The following is a 21,745-nucleotide window of genomic DNA, read 5'->3' on the forward strand; positions in this document are numbered from 1 at the left end:
TTTAATTCATGGAGCTCCGATGGATTTTCATCGTAAATTAATCAGAACAATCTTTGTCAATTACATGTTTCTTTAGTTGTCAATCTTAAAAGTATAGGGTTTAATAAAGTTATAGTGAAATGACCTTGCGTGGCGCTGTTATCGCATTAGTGGAAACCAAGACTGTTCTCATGGCAAGTCTGACGGTTTTGACTAACAGAAGTAACTTCATGCAGCAGGTTAGGATAATGAACATGACAGGTTACGAGAATCACCATAGCAGGTTTGGAGAATAAGCTAAAATGTTAAAATTGCCCTGGAAGCGACTCGAACATATCTAGCTGCAACCAGGCCTGCCTTGGGAAAAGTATTGTTTTCGACTAATGCAATGCCACTTTCATTGTCGCAAAATCTTCATCCGGGAATCTATAAACACCGATTTGCGCCGCCGCACTACTATGCCGAAGATTTTATAACTAACCCAAGATAGACTATAACCTGTCGTTTCCAATGGGCGCAAATGAAACATAGTGTGCAGAGCCATGCACGTGATAGTGAGATCCTATTGGTGCGTTCCAGCATTTATTTGCATATTTCCGATAGGGAACGCCTAGTCTCTGCTTGTGTAATAACTCAAGTCGGCCTTGCACTCCTAAACAACGCACTTTTTGAGCAAAGGGTAAGTCTCCAAAGTTTTCAAAACGCAGCCCAATCTATTTTTGGAAACAGAAAATTGTATGGAGAGCAAATGTTTAATCGATGAGAAAATTAGCAGAATATCGGCCATCTTCTCCCACTGCCGGTCACTGGACTTCCTCTCATCACCACATTTGGTGTTGAGTGGAAACGCCAACCGGATGCTTCACATTTATATATTCGGTGAAATATCTCCTCGTTGTTCCATCTGTGTCTACTGTGGTTCGACCTTCTGCAGTCGGTAAGTGTCGAAAGGAGTGCTATCTAAGAATTGTCCTTTACAAATCCTTTTTAATCCTTCGTTAAAACAACACGTAGAACAATACAAGCGAGGGTTACATATTGTACGGATTATTGTGTACATTGGTCTGTCATTATTATTTTTGTATCGTTGTGCATTTACAAACCTATTGACCTTATCTGTAATGTCTTCGCAGAAAGACCCGGGCTTCAATCAAATTTGACCGACCAGGTTAAAACAAACTAAAATTGAAAATGTACGCCTGCGCTAAATTCGTCTCCACGCCGGCTCTGGTGAGTTATTTTCATCAATCTGTTGAATCCGTGTTTATTTTACATCTGAATTCATATTCTCCGGCTGTGTTCGTATGGGCCTGTGTTGAACTGTCTGACAAGGGTATTGGCTAACGTTAACTAGTTAACGTTTATGATTATGTAAGTGACACTATTTTTAGTTTCCTAGCTGTTTGCACATTCGATACTGTAAGCCGGAACCAGCTATCCGGCTTTTTAGCTATAGACTAACGTTAGTTAGCTATGAATAAAGGTCAACATGACACTTGGCTTGCTTCAGCATCCAAGTCTATCTGTAACGTTACTTGTGACATAGCTACGCTAGTTAAACCCTCTGGCCTGCTTTTCTTTCTTTGTGTGTTTGGGGCTCTCTGTCTAAGGTCATGTTTTACTTGACTATAAACATTTACATGTTCAGGTAAAACATGTTTTAACAGGTTGTTTTACTGGTAACGTAACGGTTTGACATTAGCTTGTGCAAAGTGCACTCAGCAGGTTAGTGTTTTAGCCTTGTAACGTTACTGTTACCGGGTGGCGTTGAGGAGCGAATCTTATCTACTTTTTGATGACTAAGCTGGGAAAGCAGCTATGATGTTGGAATTAACTAATTGTAATGTGTTGTTGGTATGCATGTCTTGGTACAGCTCTATGATGTTCCACAATGACAGTGGCTAGCTACTGTCAAGGTGCCTGCCACAGGCCAAAGTGCGCTTGTTCCGCCTTTCACGGTGGGAACCATAACACTTAGGAGTTTACTTGTCTTGAACTTTGAACCGCCGTGTGCACGTCATTTTATTTATTGCCTTCAAGATTTTCCGTGTGTGCCCTTAAGGCAAAATATTTGCATTTTTATTTCACTCAGTTTTGTCCTTGTCCCCTGGTGCAGGTCCGTGCTGGCTCCCGGACTCTTTACAGACCCTTGTCTGCCTGTATGATGTCCAGGCCCGAGATCAACACAGAGGTGAGGAAAGACTCTTCTTGCAGTAGGTTTTATGCTCTTCACTGTCGAATATAATGCAATGTTTTCATTCCTCCTAATGGTCATTGATGTAGGAAGTTTTCAAGCCCGCTAATGGCCATTGATGTAGGATGTTTTCAAGCCCCCTAATGGTCATTGATGTAGAAGTTCTTTTATCCATCATTAAAAAGAGGCTTGCTTTGTTTTTCAGAACAATGTAGTCCTCATGCCACAGAGCCCCTTCACCCAAGTAGCACTGAGAGGCTTCCAGACCAGTGCTGTGAGCAGGGACATCGACACAGCAGCTAAGTTCATTGGTGCTGGAGCAGCCACGGTCGGAGTCGCTGGATCTGGTGCTGGAATTGGGACAGTGTTTGGCAGTCTCATTATTGGTTATGCCAGGTAAGTCCACATCTACAAATGGATGCCTAGATCTGTGCTTGTCAGCTTTCAGAAGAAAGAAAAAACTATGATTTTAAAAGCTGACTTTTACATAGAAATGTGTTGTGTTTTGCAGGAACCCATCTCTGAAGCAGCAGCTGTTCTCCTATGCTATCCTGGGATTCGCCCTGTCTGAAGCCATGGGTCTATTCTGTTTGATGGTTGCCTTCTTAATCTTGTTTGCTATGTAACAAATCTATTGTTCATAGAAACACTGTAATTACTGATGTGACTCCATATTTTATTGTGGTTACCAAAAATGTTCTGTGTTGGTATCATGGAAATTTATATTTTCAAAGTCTAAATAACAAAAACATGTTTTGTAAAAATGTAAGAAATTACATAATTAAAATGCATGTATTTGACTATTTAACACATGGCAGTATGTTTTCTGTTGGGAATTATGTTTCACCACAATCAAGAAGACAACTAGCTTCTATTGAATGTCAGCATGGGATTATACAAAGGAACTGCTTAACTTACTGTAAATCAGTCTGGCACATTTTCCAATGCATCATATGTTTGCTTCTGTGGGTCCACATTGATGCTTTTGTTGGTTCAAGTGCAGTTCTATAGAAGTATGTAAGTAGGCAGCAAGTGAATGCTTGCTTTTGTAAATGGCATTAAATAAATCTAGACAATTTGATGGTGCTAAATAGTGGTCACTGGTCAAGTTTATTTGGGATACTCTGAATGAACATGCGTAGTCTGTCAAAAAGCCTGCAGGTCTTGACATGATTCCCTTGATAATTTTACAATATTTTTTTGGTTTGGTTAAGCTTGGATAATATTGGCTAATTACTTAGAAATATATTTTAGAGCTTTAAGACGCCTGAGAACACCAGATGCAAAATATTGCCAAATTGGATGGGCCCAGAGGAAATTCATCCATAGTGTCTTTGATGCAACGATTTCCGAAGATAATTCCAATACTCTCCTACATGTCGTGTAGTTTCTGGAGATGGGTCACCCTTCATACCCCGGCTCCTGGTTGTCACATTTTCAAGACCCAGGGTTATGTTCAGTCGACACAGAACGGAAAACATTTAACTGAGGATGGTACTACTTGATCTCATCCAAAAAGATTTCTCCTTCTTGCTTTCATTTTGGACAATTTACATATTTTGCGATTGGTGTTTACCTGGGTTCATTCCTCCATCCCACAGATGATAACATTTACCTCTTGTATTTAGGATACTTCTGTAATAAATTCTCACTGTTCTGTTCTCACTGTTTCCCACTGCCTTCTCCCCTTGTTCACCTGGACTCCCATGTCGATCGTTCCTTTGCTGACCAAGCACTTTATTCAAGATTAGATCCTCTAATGATCTGGACGCTCGTGTGCTTTGAGATGTTTTGTTTCATTGTGGTTGTTTGGCATTGGCCTAGCATACTGCATGCACCAAATCTCTGCTGTCATATCCACATAAAGTCGTTGGAATTATCACAGCATATATTCTCATGACTAGCTATAAAGATAATTGAAATGGACAATATTCTAAAATGTATTGTCAACCGATTTCTCTTCATTTCTATAAAATTGCGGTTGCTATCTGTACGGGGGAGATGCTGCACTCGCGAGAGGTGCACAGACGAGGGATTTCGATACGAAGGGTTGCGCTTGTGGGTAAGTGCACGAGCTCAGGGAGATTGTACACAAAGATATCTCACGTGTACCGATTTCTTGGCATTACTGGGGATTTAAGTGTTAAAAAAAACGAGTCTGTGATAAATGCACATCCTTCATGTATTAACATTTGTAAATATAGTTAATATGGCGACCGTACTATGCTTGCAGATATTAAGTTACCCTGACTGAAGGCGGTGTGGATAGGACGAGCAAGCAAGCAAGCTAGTTGGTGATGCGGAGGAGTGGTGTGTAAACAAAACCATCGCACATTGTTTTGTAAGAATGCGCTGAATTATTTTTTGAACAATTCTAAGTAATTGGGTTTCAACTGTTTCTTCTGAATAAACGCACTATGACGTCGAGTGTCATCTTTCACGATTCGAGTTTCCACTAACCATTTTGATAAGATATTTTCTTTTCTTCCTCTAACCCCAACAATATTGTCACTCCTGGGGCCTGTTGCACAAAAGTAGAATGAAGACATCCGGGATAAATGACTCAGCTGAGCTCAATGAAGCCAAAACATGTGCGTCCAGGCTTAATTGGTTGCACAAAGACCAAGCCAGGATGAGCAGACACTGATTCATTAAACCAGGTGAAACCAATCCTGGATAGGTGCGCGCTCACGGCTCACTCAAATAGACCCCGCCACAGATCACAGATTAACTGATTTACCATGGCAACTAGAGCCGCGTACTTTTCCCCGTCGGAAGCACAAATCCTCATGGAGGCATACGAGGAGGTAAAAGATATAATTAAGAAGAAAGGCAACACCGCCACAGTGATAAAGCAAAGAGAAAAAGCGTGGCAATATAGTGCGTATTAATAAAAGGACACCACATCCTGCCAAATTCCAGCTGCGCTAATTGTATTGTGTTCACAGAGCTCACAAGCTATCAGAAAGTTGTATGGCAACCACCTCCGGCGCCAAATAGAACTGGCAGACATAGACATTCAGTACAAGAAGAAAAAGATGGAAAATCTTGCACTGGAGTTCGAAATAAAAAAGAGGACAATTAGGAAACTGGACCTTTGAAATAAAAAAACTTGAGAGGGAGGTGAGATATGCCTTCAATGTACACTGTATGCTAACTGTAACACAAATGTATTAATCATTATTTTTCTTTCCTCCCCCAGCTCCAAGAAGATGACACAGCTCAAAATAAAAATTTGGTATATTCTCGTAAAGTCAAGTGAGCCATGACATATGAGCTCTTATTGTGAGCACACAGGATGGTGGCATCTTTCTAAGGTTTTTTTTATTTTCCCAGCAATCAGTACAACCAAGTCATCGTTATAAGGCATCGCCCTCTTTTCCCACCCCCCCAGCACCAGGTGTGGCCACTAGCCTATATGAAGGCCCAAAATTGTGTGTTCCTTTCTGCTCTGACAATGGCATGCCCATTCGTGCGAGATGTGGTGGATGAAGAAGCACTTGTGCTGAGGAGAGCCTTCAGGCGAGAAAGGGTCTTCAGGGACCGGTTGGACCCACTGGCCTTCCCTGATGACCATCTATATGAAAGATACAGGTTTTCTGCAGATGGCATCAGGTAACTATGCAGACTACTGGGTCCCAGGATTAAGCACCGCACTGCACGGAGCCATGCACTGAGTGTGGAGCAAATGGTTTGTGTGGCCTTGCGCTTTTTTGCTAGTGGAGCCTTCCTGTACTCAGTGGGGGATGCAGAACAGCTGAACAAGGCCACAATTTGCCGCACAATAAGGAGTGTGTGTCTGGCTATCAAAGCATTAGCAGATGTCTTCATCTCCTTCCCTGGCCACAGAAGACTCTGTGACATCAAAGAGGAGTTCTATAGGATTGCAGGTAAGAGGATCTACAAATTACAGGACAACTGTTAACACATAGTAGGATACTCATTACTTTGTGTGACAGGTTTCCCCAATGTCATTGGTGCAGTGGACTGCACACACATAAGGATAAAAGCCCCTCAGGTGCCCATGAGGCCGATTTTGTGAATAGGAAATCCTTTCACAGCATTAATGTTCAGGTGAACATAACTTTTTGATATTGTCCATTGACGAACACTCTGCATTGCCAGTGATGTGCATTGATTGGTGTAATATTCCTCATCTTATGATTTCAGATGGTCTGCAATGCTGACTGTGTGATCAGCAATGTTGTGGCAAAATGGCCTGGCTCAGTCCATGACTCCAGAATTTTCGGGCCTCTGAAATCTATCAGTGCCTATCACAAGGTAAGCCACACAACCCCTATTTATAACCATCATGGCTGTGTCAAGAATATCACTGTGTTTATGAGGTAGTAATGATGAGATTTTGTGTTGACAGGTGAATTCTCTGGTGTGTTGCTGGGAGACAGGGGTATGGCTGCCAGCCTTTTCTCCTGACACCTTTCACAGACCCCCAGGAAGCACAGCAGGCCTACAACCATGCCCATGCCAGGGCCAGAGTTGAAATGACCTTTGGCCTCCTGAAGGCACGCTTTCACTGCCTTCACAAATTAAGGGTCAGCCCTGTTAGGGCATGTGATATTACTGTGGCTTGTGCTGTCCTCCACAATGTGGCCTGCCTGAGGAAGGAGAGGGCCCCCAGAGTGCCACCAGCCATGGACTGGGACAATCCGGCAATCTTCCCTGATGACGACAGTGGTCGGCTGCTGAGGGACCAATATGTGTTGAATTATTTTAGTTAGTATGTGTGCTTTCAATTTTGGTTAAATATGTCCTGCGGTGGCAGAGGAATTTGGGTTTTTTTGGGTTCGTTTTTGACGAATTTGGCCTCTTATGATGTTTGTGCGGTATACTGTGTGTAATACAAGGCTGCAGGGAGGCTACTGCATCCATTCATTTGTCTGTTCAGTTGATGTGTATGGATTTGTCCTGCATTTATTTTAGTGTGCAGACATGCAGGGTGTGTTATATACAGACCTTTGAATGTGTATGTATCATTTTGTATAATATGCTTGGATTCTGTGCTTTCCATCTTGTAGAGTCACTGTGACTTCAGTTTCGAAAGGAGCTGATGGTTTACCTGCTTTGTTTTGTCCTTATTCAATAAAGGAACATAATGTTACACATTGTGTTTTTATATTCATATGGAATGTGTATTTGTTTATATGACAGAGTACTAGGGCCACACTGAAGAAAAAGGATAAAGTCATACATTTATGAGGCTGGTTCTTTCTGCAGAAAAGCTACATATTGTTTTTACAGTTTTGATACTTATGACAATGTGATACTTAATATTCTGGCACATCAGCATGTCTTTGTTTATGAAAACATACTGAAGTACAATTTCACAATGCCCCACATCTGTCATTTTAACAACTGTCCTCCTTTAAAACAACTGGTTACAATATTATGACTTGTGTTTTTTTCCCCTCTGTGGCCCTAATATTCTATCATTTTATATATAGCCTTATAGTCTATGGGAAACTGTAAATTATCTAATGATAGCAACATCATCTAAAAATCATTTTTTATCCAAAATCATTGAAATTAATGATCACAAACGTTTAAATAATAAGTGGGTCTAAGTTATATGTGATAACAATGTATAGTGAGCAGTGAAATAACTATTGGTTTCCATTTGTGGTGACTGCTGACTGACATTAGGGATGAGATTAAATAGATCCTGGAATTTAGCCTGGTCTGGAGCAGGCTAGCTCCACAGAATAAATCTCCATGGTAATTTATACCATAACATATCCTCCTGCCCCCTATCCATCTTTAGTGCAACCGGATTACGGATCAATTGAGCCAGGATCACCAAAATATCCTGGCTTAATCCCTTATCCTAGTTTTGTGCAACAGGCCCCTGATTGGAAAAGACAATGCATTTACAAGAGGAAGTTGCCAACTTGCCATCAATAAACTTGATGATACAATCTTTGAAAGAGCCTATAAGGTGAGGAACATTAATCTGGAATGTTCTACCTACTAAAGTACAAATCATATATATATATTTTTATATATATATATATATATAAAATTTATTCCGGGCGTAAAAGGAATTCCTAAATATGAGTGATGACAAACCGTTCTTATGTTCTGCTCCTGGATGTGGTCAGGTGTGTTTTAAAAGTCCCTGTGGTTATATGTGTAAAGTATATATTTATCAACTTTTCATAGCGATTTACAAATGAAGACCATTTGGCTGTCCACGAACACAAACATGAGATGACACTAAAGTTTGGTCCAGCAAGAGGCAACAGTGTCACAGTAGCCGGTAAGCACTACAAGGGGTTTCAAATCAATTACTAAGTGACAGTGGTGGATAAAGTACCCAGTTGTCATACTTGAGTAAAAGTAAAGATACCTTAATAGAAAGTCACCCAGTAAAATACTATTTGAGGAGAAGCCGAAAAGTATTTGGTTTGAAATATACTTAAGTATCAAAAGTAAAAGTATAAATCATTTAAAATTCCTTATATTAAGCAAAGCAGATGGTACCATTTAAAAAAAAAAAAAAATGTATGGATAGCAGGGGCACACCAACACTCAGACAATATTTACAAAATTTGCATTTGTGTTTAATGAGTCCACCAGACCATAGGCAGTAGGGATGACCAGGTGTTCTCTTGATAGATCCATGACTTTCACAATGTTCCTGTCCTGCTAAGCATTCAAAATGTAATGAGTACTTTGGGTTGTCACGGACAATCTATGGAGTGAACAGTACCATCTTTTCTTAAGGAATGTAGTGAAGTAAAAGTTGTCAAAATAGTAAAGTACAGATTCCCTCAAACTACTTAAGTAGAACTTAAAATATTTTTTTACTGAAGTACACCACTGCTAAGTGATAGAATTCATTCAAGTGATGTGTGAGAGAGATTGCCTTCTGTTGCAGACCCAAAGCCAACACCTACACGCTTTTTGAAGTACAGTGCCTTGCGAAAGTATTCGGCCCCCTTGAACTTTGCGACCTTTTGCCACATTTCAGGCTTCAAACATAAAGATATAAAACTGTATTTTTTTGTGAATAATCAACAACAAGTGGGACACAATCATGAAGTGGAACAACATTTATTGGATATTTCAAACTTTTTTAACAAATCAAAAACTGAAAAATTGGGCGTGCGAAATTATTCAGCCCCTTTACTTACAGTGCAGCAAACTCTCTCCAGAAGTTCAGTGAGGATCTCTGAATGATCCAATGTTGACCTAAATGACTTATGATGATAAATACAATCCACCTGTGTGTAATCAAGTCTCCGTATAAATGCACCTGCACTGTGATAGTCTCAGAGGTCCGTTAAAAGCGCAGAGAGCATCATGAAGAACAAGGAACACACCAGGCAGGTCCGAGATACTGTTGTGAAGAAGTTTAAAGCCGGATTTGAATACAAAAAGATTTCCCAAGCTTTAAACATCCCAAGGATCACTGTGCAAGCGATAATATTGAAATGGAAGGAGTATCAGACCACTGCAAATCTACCAAGACCTGGCCGTCCCTCTTTCAGCTCATACAAGGAGAAGACTGATCAGAGATGCAGCCAAGAGGCCCATGATCACTCTGAATGAACTGCAGAGATCTACAGCTGAGGTGGGAGACTCTGTCTATAGGACAACAATCAGTCATATATTGCACAAATCTGGCCTTTATGGAAGAGTGGCAAGAAGAAAGCCATTTCTTAAAGATATCCATAAAAAGTGTCGTTTAAAGTTTGCCACAAGCCACCTGGGAGACACACCAAACATGTGGAAGAAGGTGCTCTGGTCAGATGAAACCAAAATTGAACTTTTTGGCAACAATGCAAAACGTTATGTTTCGCGTAAAAGCAAAACAGCTCATCACCCTGAACACACAATCCCCACTGTCAAACGTGGTGGCAGCATCATGGTTTGGGCCTGCTTTTCTTCAGCAGGGACAGGGAAGATGGTTAAAATTGATGGGAAGATGGATAGAGCCAAATACAGGACCATTCTGGAAGAATGGAGTCTGCAAAAGACCTGAGACTGGGACGGGGATTTGTCTTCCAACAAGACAATGATCCAAAACATAAAGCAAAATCTACAATGGAATGGTTCAAAAATAAACATATCCAGGTGTTAGAATGTCAAAGTCCAGACCTGAATCCAATCGAGAATCTGTGGAAAGAACTGAAAACTGCTGTTCACAAATGCTCTCCATCCAACCTCACTGAGCTCGAGCTGTTTTGCAAGGAGGAATGGGAAAAAATGTCACTCTCTCGATGTGCAAAACTGATAGAGACATACCCCAAGCGACTTACAGCTGTAATCGCAGCAAGAGGTGGCGCTACAAAGTATTAACTTAAGGGGGCTGAATAATTTTGCACGCCCAATTTTTTCAGTTTTTGATTTGTTAAAAAAGTTTGAAATATCCAATAAATGTCGTTCCACTTCATGATTGTGTCCCACTTGTTGTTGATTCTTCACAAAAAAATACAGGTTTATATCTTTATGTTTGAAGCCTGAAATGTGGCAAAAGGTCGCAAAGTTCGAGGGGGCCGAATACTTTCGCAAGGCACTGTACTGTGGGGAAGTTGGACTCTTCAACGAGCTTACCAGTCCTATGGAGCATGACTTCAACATTTCTGCTGTGGATGACATCAAAAAGGTGACTAGTTACTAATCAGTGGTTCTTTCAAGAATAACGCTCTTTACATTCATAGTGCAGGTTGCTTCAGTTTTGATCTTATCTGATCTGTTGACATTTGTTTCTGACATGCAGATGCCCTTGCCCTGTGTATTAGTAGTGTATCCTGTCTCTGGCCCTGTGTGTTAGTAGTGTCTCTGGCCCTGTGTGTTAGTAGTGTCTCTGGCCCTGTGTGTTAGTAGTGTCTCTGGCCCTGTGTATTAGTAGTGTCTCTGGCCCTGTGTATTAGTAGTGTCTCTGGCCCTGTGTGTTAGTAGTGTCTCCAGTCTCTGGCCCTGTGTATTAGTAGTGTCTCTGGCCCTGTGTGTTAGTAGTGTATCCGGTCTCTAGCCCTGTGTGTTAGTAGTGTATCCTGTCTCTGGCCCTGTGTGTTAGTAGTGTCTCCAGTCTCTGGCCCTGTGTGTTAATAGTGTCTCTGGCCCTGTGTGTTAGTAGTGTCTCCTGTCTCTGGCCCTGTGTGTTAGTAGTGTCTCCTGTCTCTGGCCCTGTGTGTTAGTAGTGTATCCTGTCTCTGGCCCTGTATATTAGTAGTGTCTCTGGCCCTGTGTGTTAGTAGTGTATCCTGTCTCTAGCCCTGTGTGTTAGTAGTGTCTCCAGTCTCTGACCCTGTGTGTTAGTAGTGTATCCTGTCTCTGGCCCTGTGTGTTAGTAGTGTCTCCAGTCTCTGGCCCTGTGTGTTAGCAGTGTCTCCTGTCTCTTGCCCTGTGTATTAGTAGTGTATCCTGTCTCTGGCCCTGTATGTTAGTAGTGTATCCTGTCTCTGGCCCTGTGTATTAGTAGTGTCTCTAGCCCTGTGTGTTAGTAGTGTCTCTGGCCCTGTGTATTAGTAGTGTCTCTAGCCCTGTGTATTAGTAGTGTCTCTAGCCCTGTGTGTTAGTAGTGTCTCCTGTCTCTGGCCCTGTGTGTTAGTAGTGTCTCCAGTCTCTGGCCCTGTGTGTTAGTAGTGTCTCCTGTCTCTGGGCCCTGTGTATTAGTAGTGTCTCTAGTCTCTGGCCCTGTGTATTAGTAGTGTCTCTAGTCTCTGGCCCTGTGTATTAGTAGTGTCTCTAGTCTCTGGCCCTGTGTATTAGTAGTGTCTCTAGTCTCTGGCCCTGTGTATTACTAGTGTCTCTGGCCCTGTGTATTAGTAGTGTCTCTAGTCTCTGGCCCTGTGTATTAGTAGTGTCTCTGGCCCTGTGTATTAGTAGTGTCTCTGGCCCTGTGTATTAGTAGTGTCTCTGGTCCTGTGTATTAGTAGTGTCTCTAGCCCTGTGTATTAGTAGTGTATCCAGTCTCTGGCCCTGTGTATTAGTAGTGTATCCAGTCTCTGGCCCTGTGTATTAGTAGTGTATCCAGTCTCTGGCCCTGTGTGTTAGTAGTGTCTCTGGCCCAGTGTATTAGTAGTGTCTCCAGTCTCTGGCCCTGTGTGTTAGTAGTGTCTCTGGCCCTGTGTGTTAGTAGTCTCTCCAGTCTCTGACCCTGTGTATTAGTAGTGTCTCCTGTCTCTGGCCCTGTGTGTTAGTAGTGTCTCCTGTCTCTGGCCCTGTGTGTTAGTAGTGTCTCCTGTCTCTGGCCCTGTGTGTTAGTAGTGTCTCCTGTCTCTGGCCCTGTTTGTTAGTAGTGTCTCCTTTCTCTGGCCCTGCGTGTTAGTAGTGTCTCCTGTCTCTGGCCCTGTGTGTTAGTAGTGTCTCTAGTCTCTGGCCCTGTGTATTAGTTGTATCTCCTGTCTCTGGCCCTGTGTATTAGTAGTGTCTCCAGTCTCTGGCCTTGTGTATTAGTAGTGTCTCCAGTCTCTGGCCCTGTGTATTAGTAATGTCTCCATTCTCTGGCCCTGTGTATTAGTTGTGTCTCCAGGCTTTCGTAATATAATAGAGACAGAGATGTAGCTGGTCTGTCATAATATAATAGAGACAGAGATGTAGCTGGTCTGTCATAATATAATAGAGACTGTCGATCTTGCTGGTCTGTCATAATTTAATTCGGACAGTAGATCTAGCTGGTCTATAATAATATAATAGAGACAATAGATCTTGCTGGTCTGTCATATTATAATAGAGACAGTAGATCTAGCTGATCTGTCATAATATAATAGAGACAGTAGATCTAGCTGGTCTGTCATAATATAATAGAGACAGTAGATCTATCTGATCTGTCATATTATGACAGAGACAGTAGATCCAGGTGGTCTGTCATAATATAATAGAGACAGCAGATCTAGCTCGTCTGTCATAATAGAATAGAGAAAGTAGATCTATCTGGTCTGTCATATTATAATAGAGACAGTAGATCTAGCTGGTCTGTCATTATACAATAGAGACAGTAGATCCAGCTGGTCTGTCATAATATAATAGAGACAGTAGATCTAGCTGGTCTGTCATAATATAATAGAGACGGAAGATCTAGCTGGTCTGTGATATTATAATAGAGACAGTAGTTCTAGCTGGTCGGTCATAATATAATAGAGACAGTAGATCTAGCTGGTCTGTCATAATACAATAGAGACAGTAGGTCCAGCTGGTCTGTCATAATATAATAGAGACAGTAGATCTAGCTGGTCTGTCATAATATAATAGAAACAGTAGATCTAGCTGGTCTGTCATAATATAATAGAGACAGATACAGTAGATCTAGCTGTTCTGTCATATTATAATAGAGACCGTAGATCTAGCTGGTCTGTCATATTATAATAGAGACAGTAGATCTAGCTGTTCTGTCTTAATATAATAGAGAGAGTAGATCTAGCTGTTCTGTCATAATATAATAGAGACAGTAGATCTAGCTGTTCTGTCATGATAGAATAGAGACAGTAGATCTATCTGGTCTGTCATAATATGACAGAGACAGTAGATCCAGCTGGTCTGTCATAATATAATAGAGACAGCAGATCTAGCTCGTCTGTCATAATAGAATAGAGAAAGTAGATCTATCTGGTCTGTCATATTATAATAGAGACAGTAGATCTAGCTGGTCTGTCATTATACAATAGAGACAGTAGATCTAGCTGGTCTGTCATAATATAATAGAGACGGAAGATCTAGCTGGTCGGTCATAATATAATAGAGACAGCAGATCTAGCTTGTCTGTCATAATAGAATAATGAAAGTAGATCTATCTGGTCTGTCATATTATAATAGAGACAGTAGATCTAGCTGGTCTGTCATAATATGATAGACAGTAGATCTAGCTGGTCTGTCATAATATGATAGAGACAGTAGATCTAGCTGGTCTGTCATAATATAATAGAGACAGTAGATCTAGCTGGTCTGTCATAATATAATAGAGAAGTAGATCTAGCTGGTCTGTCATAGTACAATACAGACCAGCTAGATCTACTGACTCTATTATATTATGACAGACCAGCTAGATCTAATGTCTCTATTATATTATGACAGACCAGCTAGATTTACTGTCTCTATTATATTATGACAGACCAGCTAGATCTACTGTCTCTATTATATTATGACAGACCAGGTAGATCTACTGTCTCGATTATATAATTTCAGACCAGCTAGATCTACTGTCTCAATTATATTATGACAGACCAGCTAGATCTATTGTCTGTATTATATTATGACAGACCAGGTACATCTACTGTTTCTATTATATTACGACAGACCAGCTAGATCTACTCTCTCTAATATATTATGACAGACCAGCTAGATCTACTGTCTCTATTATATTATGACAGACCAGCTAGATCTACTGTCTCTGTGTCTCTATTATATTATGACAGACCAGCTAGATCTACTGTCTCTATAATAATATGACAGACCAGCTAGATCTACTGTCTCTATTATAATATGAAAGACCAGCTAGATCTACTGTCTCTATTATATTATGACAGACCAGCTAGATCTACTGTCTCTGTGTCTCAATTATATTATGACAGACCAGCTAGATCTACTGTCTCTATTGTATTATGACAGACCAGCTAGATCTACTGTCTCTATTTTAATATGACAGACCAGATAGATCTACTGTCTCTATTATATTATGACAGACCAGCTAGATCTACTGTCTCTATTATATTATGACTGACCAGCTAGATCTACTGTCTCTATTGTATTATGACAGACCAGCTAGATCTACTGTCTCTATTTTAATATATCAGACCAGATAGATCTACTGTCTCTATTATATTATGACAGACCAGCTAGATCTACTGTCTCTATTACATTATGACTGACCAGCTAGATCTACTGTCTCTATTGTACTACGACAGACCAGCTAGATCTACTTCTCTATTATATTATGACAGACCAGCTAGATCTACTGTCTCTATTATATTATGACAGACCAGCTAGATCTACTGTCAATATTATATTATGACAGACCAGGTAGATCTACTGTCTCTATTGTACTATGACAGACCAGCTAGATCTACTTCTCTATTATATTATGACAGACCAGCTAGATCTACTGTCTCTATTATATTATGACAGACCAGCTAGATCTACTGTCTCTATTATATTATGACAGAGCTGCTAGATCTAATGTCTCTATTATATAATGACAGACCAGCTAGATCTACTGTCTCTCTTATAATATGACAGAGCAGCTAGTTCTACTGTCTATATTATATTATGACAGACCAGATACATCTACTGTTTCTATTATATGATGACAGACCAGCTAGATCTACTGTCTCTATTATATTATGACAGACCATTTAGATCTACTGTCTCTATTATATTATGACTGACCAGCTAGATCTACTGTCTCTATTATAATATGACAGACCAGCTAGATCTACTGTCTCTATTATATTATGACAGACCAGCTAGATCTACTGTCTCTATTATATTATGACAGAGCTGCTAGATCTAATGTCTCTATTATATAATGACAGACCAGCTAGATCTACTGTCTCTATTATAATATGCCAGACCAGCTAGATCTAATGTCTCTATTATATTATGACAGACCAGCTAGATTTACTGTCTCTATTTTAATATATCAGACCAGATAGATCTACTGTCTCTATTATATTATGACAGACCAGCTAGATCTACTGTCTCTATTACATTATGACTGACCAGCTAGATCTACTGTCTCTATTGTACTACGACAGACCAGCTGGATCTACTTCTCTATTATATTATGACAGACCAGCTAGATCTACTGTCTCTATTATATTATGACAGACCAGCTAGATCTACTGTCAATATTATATTATGACAGACCAGGTAGATCTACTGTCTCTATTGTACTATGACAGACCAGCTAGATCTACTTCTCTATTATATTATGACAGACCAGCTAGATCTACTGTCTCTATTATATTATGACAGACCAGCTAGATCTACTGTCTCTATTATATTATGACAGAGCTGCTAGATCTAATGTCTCTATTATATAATGACAGACCAGCTAGATCTACAGTCTCTCTTATAATATGACAGAGCAGCTAGTTCTACTGTCTATATTATATTATGACAGACCAGGTACATCTACTGTTTCTATTATATGACGACAGACCAGCTAGATCTACTCTCTCTAATATATTATGACAGACCATTTAGATCTACTGTCTCTATTATATTATGACTGACCAGCTAGATCTACTGTCTCTATTATAATATGACAGACCAGCTAGATCTACTGTCTCTATTATATTATGACAGACCAGCTAGATCTACTGTCTCTATTATATTATGACAGAGCTGCTAGATCTAATGTCTCTATTATATAATGACAGACCAGCTAGATCTCCTGTCTCTGTTATGTTATGACAGAGCAGCTAGATCTACTGTCACTGTTATATGTTGACAGACCAGCTAGATCTACTGTCTCTATTACAAAATGAAAGACCCGCTAGATCTACTGTCTCTATTATATTATGACAGACCAGCTAGATCTACTGTCTCTATTATATTATGACAGACCAGCTAGATCTACTGTCTCTATTATATTATGACAGACCAGCTAGATCTACTGTCTCTATTTTAATATGACAGACCAGCTAGATCTACTGTCTCTATTATATTATGACAGACCAGCTAGATCTACTGTCTCTAATATTTTATGACTGACCAGCTAGATCTACTGTCTCTTTTATAATATGACAGACCAGCTAGATCTACTGTCTCTAATATAAAATGACAGACCAGATAGATCTACTGTCTCTATTATATTATGACAGACCAGCTAGATCTACTGTCTCTATTATATTATGACAGACCAGCTAGATCTACTGTCTCTATTATATTATGACAGACCAACTTCTCTATTATATTATGACAGACCAGCTAGATCTACTGTCTCTATTATATTATGACAGACCAGCTAGATCTACTGTCTCTATTATATTATGACAGACCAGCTAGATCTACTGTCTCTATTATATTATGACAGACCAGCTAGATCTACTGTCTCTATTATATTATGACAGACCAGCTAGATCTACTGTCTCTATTATATTATGACAGACCAGCTAGATCTACTGTCTCTATTATATTATGACAGAGCTGCTAGATCTAATGTCTCTATTATATAATGACAGACCAGCTAGATCTACTGTCTCTCTTATAATATGACAGACCAGCTAGATCTACTGTCTATATTATATTATGACAGACCAGGTACATCTACTGTTTCTATTATATTATGACAGACCAGCTAGATCTACTGTCTCTATATATTATGACAGACCATTTAGATCTACTGTCTCTATTATATTATGACAGACCAGCTAGATCTACTGTCTCTATTATAATATGACAGACCAGCTAGATCTACTGTCTCTATTATATTATGACAGACCAGCTAGATCTACTGTCTCTATTATATTATGACAGAGCTGCTAGATCTAATGTCTCTATTATATAATGACAGACCAGCTAGATCTACAGTCTCTATTATATTATGACAGACCAGCTAGATCTACTGTCTCTATTATAATATGACAGACCAGCTAGATCTACTGTCTCTATTATATTATGACAGACCAGCTAGATCTAATGTCTCTATTATATTATGACAGACCAGCTAGATCTACTGTCTCTATTTTAATATGACAGACCAGATAGATCTACTGTCTCTATTATATTATGACAGACCAGCTAGATCTACTGTCTCTATTATATTATGACTGACCAGCTAGATCTACTGTCTCTATTGTACTATGACAGACCAGCTCGATCTATTGTTCTTATTATATTATGACAGACCAGCTAGATCTACTGCCTCTATAATAATATGTCAGACCAGCTAGATCTACTTCTCTATCATATTATGACAGACCAGGTAGATCTACTGTCTCTATTGTACTATGACAGACCAGCTAGATCTACTTCTCTATTATATTATGACAGACCAGCTAGATCTACTGTCTCTATTATATTATGACAGACCAGCTAGATCTACTGTCTCTATTATATTATGACAGAGCTGCTAGATCTAATGTCTCTATTATATAATGACAGACCAGCTAGATCTACTGTCTCTCTTATAATATGACAGAGCAGCTAGATCTACTGTCTATATTATATTATGACAGACCAGGTACATCTACTGTTTCTATTATATGATGACAGACCAGCTAGATCTACTGTCTCTAATATATTATGACAGACCATTTAGATCTACTGTCTCTATTATATTATGACTGACCAGCTAGATCTACTGTCTCTATTATAATATGACAGACCAGCTAGATCTACTGTCTCTATTATATTATGACAGACCAGCTAGATCTACTGTCTCTATTATATTATGACAGAGCTGCTAGATCTAATGTCTCTATTATATAATGACAGACCAGCTAGATCTACAGTCTCTCTTATAATATGCCAGAGCAGCTAGATCTACTGTCTCTATTATATTATGACAGACCAGCTAGATCTACTGTCTCTATTATATTATGACAGACCAGCTAGATCTAATGTCTCTATTATATTATGACAGACCAGCTAGATTTACTGTCTCTATTATATTATGACAGACCAGCTAGATCTACTGTCTCTATTATATTATGACAGACCAGCTAGATCTACTGTCTCGATTACATTATGACAGACCAGCTAGATCTACTGTCTCTATTATATTATGACAGACCAGCTAGATCTACTGTCTGTATTATATTATGACAGATCAGCTAGATCTACTGTCTCTATTATATTATGACAGACCAGCTAGATCTACTGTCTCTATTATATTATGACAGACCAGCTAGATCTACTGTCTCGATTATAATATGACAGACCAGCTAGATCTACTGTCTCTATTATAATATGACAGACCAGCTAGATCTACTGTCTCTATTATATTATGACAGACCAGGTACATCTACTGTCTCTATTATATTATGACAGACCAGCTAGATCTACTCTCTCTAATATATTATGACAGACCATTTAGATCTACTGTCTCTATTATATTATGACTGACCAGCTAGATCTACTGTCTCTATTATAATATGACAGACCAGCTAGATCTACTGTCTCCATTATAATATGACAGACCAGCTAGATCTGCTGTCTCTATTATATTATGACAGACCAGCTAGATCTACTGTCTCTGTGTCTCTATTATATTATGACTGAACAGCTAGATCTACTGTCTCTATTATAATATGACAGACCAGCTAGATCTACTTCTCTATTATATTATGACAGACCAGCTAGATCTACTGTCTCTATTATATTATGACAGACCAGCTAGATCTACTGTCAATATTATATTATGACAGACCAGGTAGATCTACTGTCTCTATTGTACTATGACAGACCAGCTAGATCTACTTCTCTATTATATTATGACAGACCAGCTAGATCTACTGTCTCTATTATATTATGACAGACCAGCTAGATCTACTGTCTCTATTATATTATGACAGAGCTGCTAGATCTAATGTCTCTATTATATAATGACAGACCAGCTAGATCTACAGTCTCTATTATATTATGACAGACCAGCTAGATCTACTGTCTCTATTATAATATGACACACCAGCCAAATCTACTGACTCTATTATATTATGACAGACCAGCTAGATCTAATGTCTCTATTATATTATGACAGACCAGCTAGATCTACGGTCTCTATTATATTATGACAGTCCAGCTAGATCTACTGTCTCTATTATAATATGACACACCAGCTAGATCTACTGACTCTATTATATTATGACAGACCAGCTAGATCTAATGTCTCTATTATATTATGACAGACCAGCTAGATTTACTGTCTCTATTATATTATGACAGACCAGCTAGATCTACTGTCTCTATTATATTATGACAGACCAGGTAGATCTACTGTCTCGATTATATTATGACAGACCAGCTAGATCTACTGTCTCGATTATATTATGACAGACCAGCTAGATCTACTGTCTCTATTATATTATGACAGACCAGCTAGATCTACTGTCTCTATTATATTATGACAGACCAGCTAGATCTACTGTCTCTATTATATTATGACAGACCAGCTAGATCTACTGTCTCTATTATAATATGACAGACCAGCTAGATCTACTGTCTCTATTATAATATGACAGACCAGCTAGATCTACTGTCTCTATTATATTATGACAGACCAGGTAGATCTACTGTCTCTATTATATTATGACAGACCAGCTAGATCTACTGTCTCTAATATATTATGACAGACCATTTAGATCTACTGTCTCTATTATATTATGACTGACCAGCTAGATCTACTGTCTCTATTATAATATGACAGACCAGCTAGATCTACTGTCTCTATTATAATATGACAGACCAGCTAGATCTACTGTCTCTATTATATTATGACAGACCAGCTAGATCTACTGTCTCTGTGTCTCTATTATATTATGACAGACCAGCTAGATCTACTGTCTCTATTATAATATGACAGACCAGCTAGATCTACTGTCTCTATTATATTATGACAGACCAGCTAGATCTACTGTCTCTATTATATTATGACAGACCAGCTAGATCTACTGTCAAAATTATATTATGACAGACCAGCTAGATCTACTGTCTCTATTGTACTATGACAGACCAGCTAGATCTACTGTCTCTATTATATTATGACAGACCAGCTAGATCTACTGTCTCTATTATATTATGACAGACCAGCTAGATCTACTGTCTCTATTATATTATGACAGACCAGCTAGATCTACTGTCTCTATTATATAATGACAGACCAGCTAGATCTACAGTCTCTATTATATTATGACAGACCAGCTAGATCTACTGTCTCTATTATAATATGACAGACCAGCCAAATCTACTGACTCTATTATATTATGACAGACCAGCTAGATCTAATGTCTCTATTATATTATGACAGACCAGCTAGATCTACGGTCTCTATTATATTATGACAGACCAGCTAGATCTACTGTCTCTATTATAATATGACAGACCAGCTAGATCTACTGTCTCTATTATATTATGACAGACCAGCTAGATCTAATGTCTCTATTATATTATGACAGACCAGCTAGATCAACTGTCTGTATTATATTTTGACAGACCAGGTAGATCTACTGTCTATATTATATTATGACAGACCAGGTAGATCTACTGTCTCGATTATATTATGACAGACCAGCTAGATATACTGTCTCGATTATATTATGACAGACCAGCTAGATCTACTGTCAATATTATATTATGACAGACCAGGTAGATCTACTGTCTCTATTGTACTATGACAGACCAGCTAGATCTACTGTATCTATTATATTATGACAGACCAGCTAGATCTACTGTCTCTATTATATTATGACAGACCAGCTAGATCTACTGTCTCTATTATATTATGACAGACCAGCTAGATCTACTGTCTCTATTATATTATGACAGACCAGTTAGATCTACTGTCTCTATTATATTATGACAGACCAGCTAGATCTACTGTCTCTATTATATTATGACAGACCAGCTAGATCTACTGCCTCTATTGTATTATTACAGACCAGCTAGATA

At 39.1% G+C, this 21,745-nt stretch overlaps 1 protein-coding gene and 1 long non-coding RNA gene across 3 annotated transcripts; both read left to right on the forward strand.

The window, feature by feature from the left end:
* Positions 1 to 768: 768 nt before the first annotated feature.
* On the forward strand, positions 769 to 3,264 carry LOC112235486 (ATP synthase F(0) complex subunit C2, mitochondrial). Of its 2 annotated transcripts, none has more exons than XM_024403935.2 (5): positions 769 to 916; positions 1,113 to 1,209; positions 2,096 to 2,170; positions 2,379 to 2,569; positions 2,685 to 3,264. In XM_024403935.2, the coding sequence occupies exons 2-5, from the start codon at positions 1,171 to 1,173 to the stop codon at positions 2,797 to 2,799; spliced, it is 420 nt and encodes a 139-aa protein (XP_024259703.1). In that variant the 5' UTR covers positions 769 to 916; positions 1,113 to 1,170; the 3' UTR covers positions 2,800 to 3,264. The 2 variants fall into 2 exon arrangements, with proteins under 2 accessions (XP_024259703.1, XP_024259704.1); XM_024403936.2 differs by lacking the exon at positions 769 to 916 and adding an exon at positions 922 to 1,019.
* Positions 3,265 to 5,373: 2,109 nt separating this feature from the next.
* Positions 5,374 to 5,666, forward strand: LOC121841038. The gene is made up of 2 exons (XR_006080079.1): positions 5,374 to 5,411; positions 5,510 to 5,666. It is a non-coding gene; the product is annotated as an uncharacterized LOC121841038 (long non-coding RNA).
* The last annotated feature ends 16,079 nt before the right edge of the window (positions 5,667 to 21,745 follow it).

The sequence above is a fragment of the Oncorhynchus tshawytscha genome, linkage group LG26 (genome assembly GCF_018296145.1).
Source record: "Oncorhynchus tshawytscha isolate Ot180627B linkage group LG26, Otsh_v2.0, whole genome shotgun sequence".
NCBI lineage: Eukaryota > Metazoa > Chordata > Actinopteri > Salmoniformes > Salmonidae > Oncorhynchus > Oncorhynchus tshawytscha.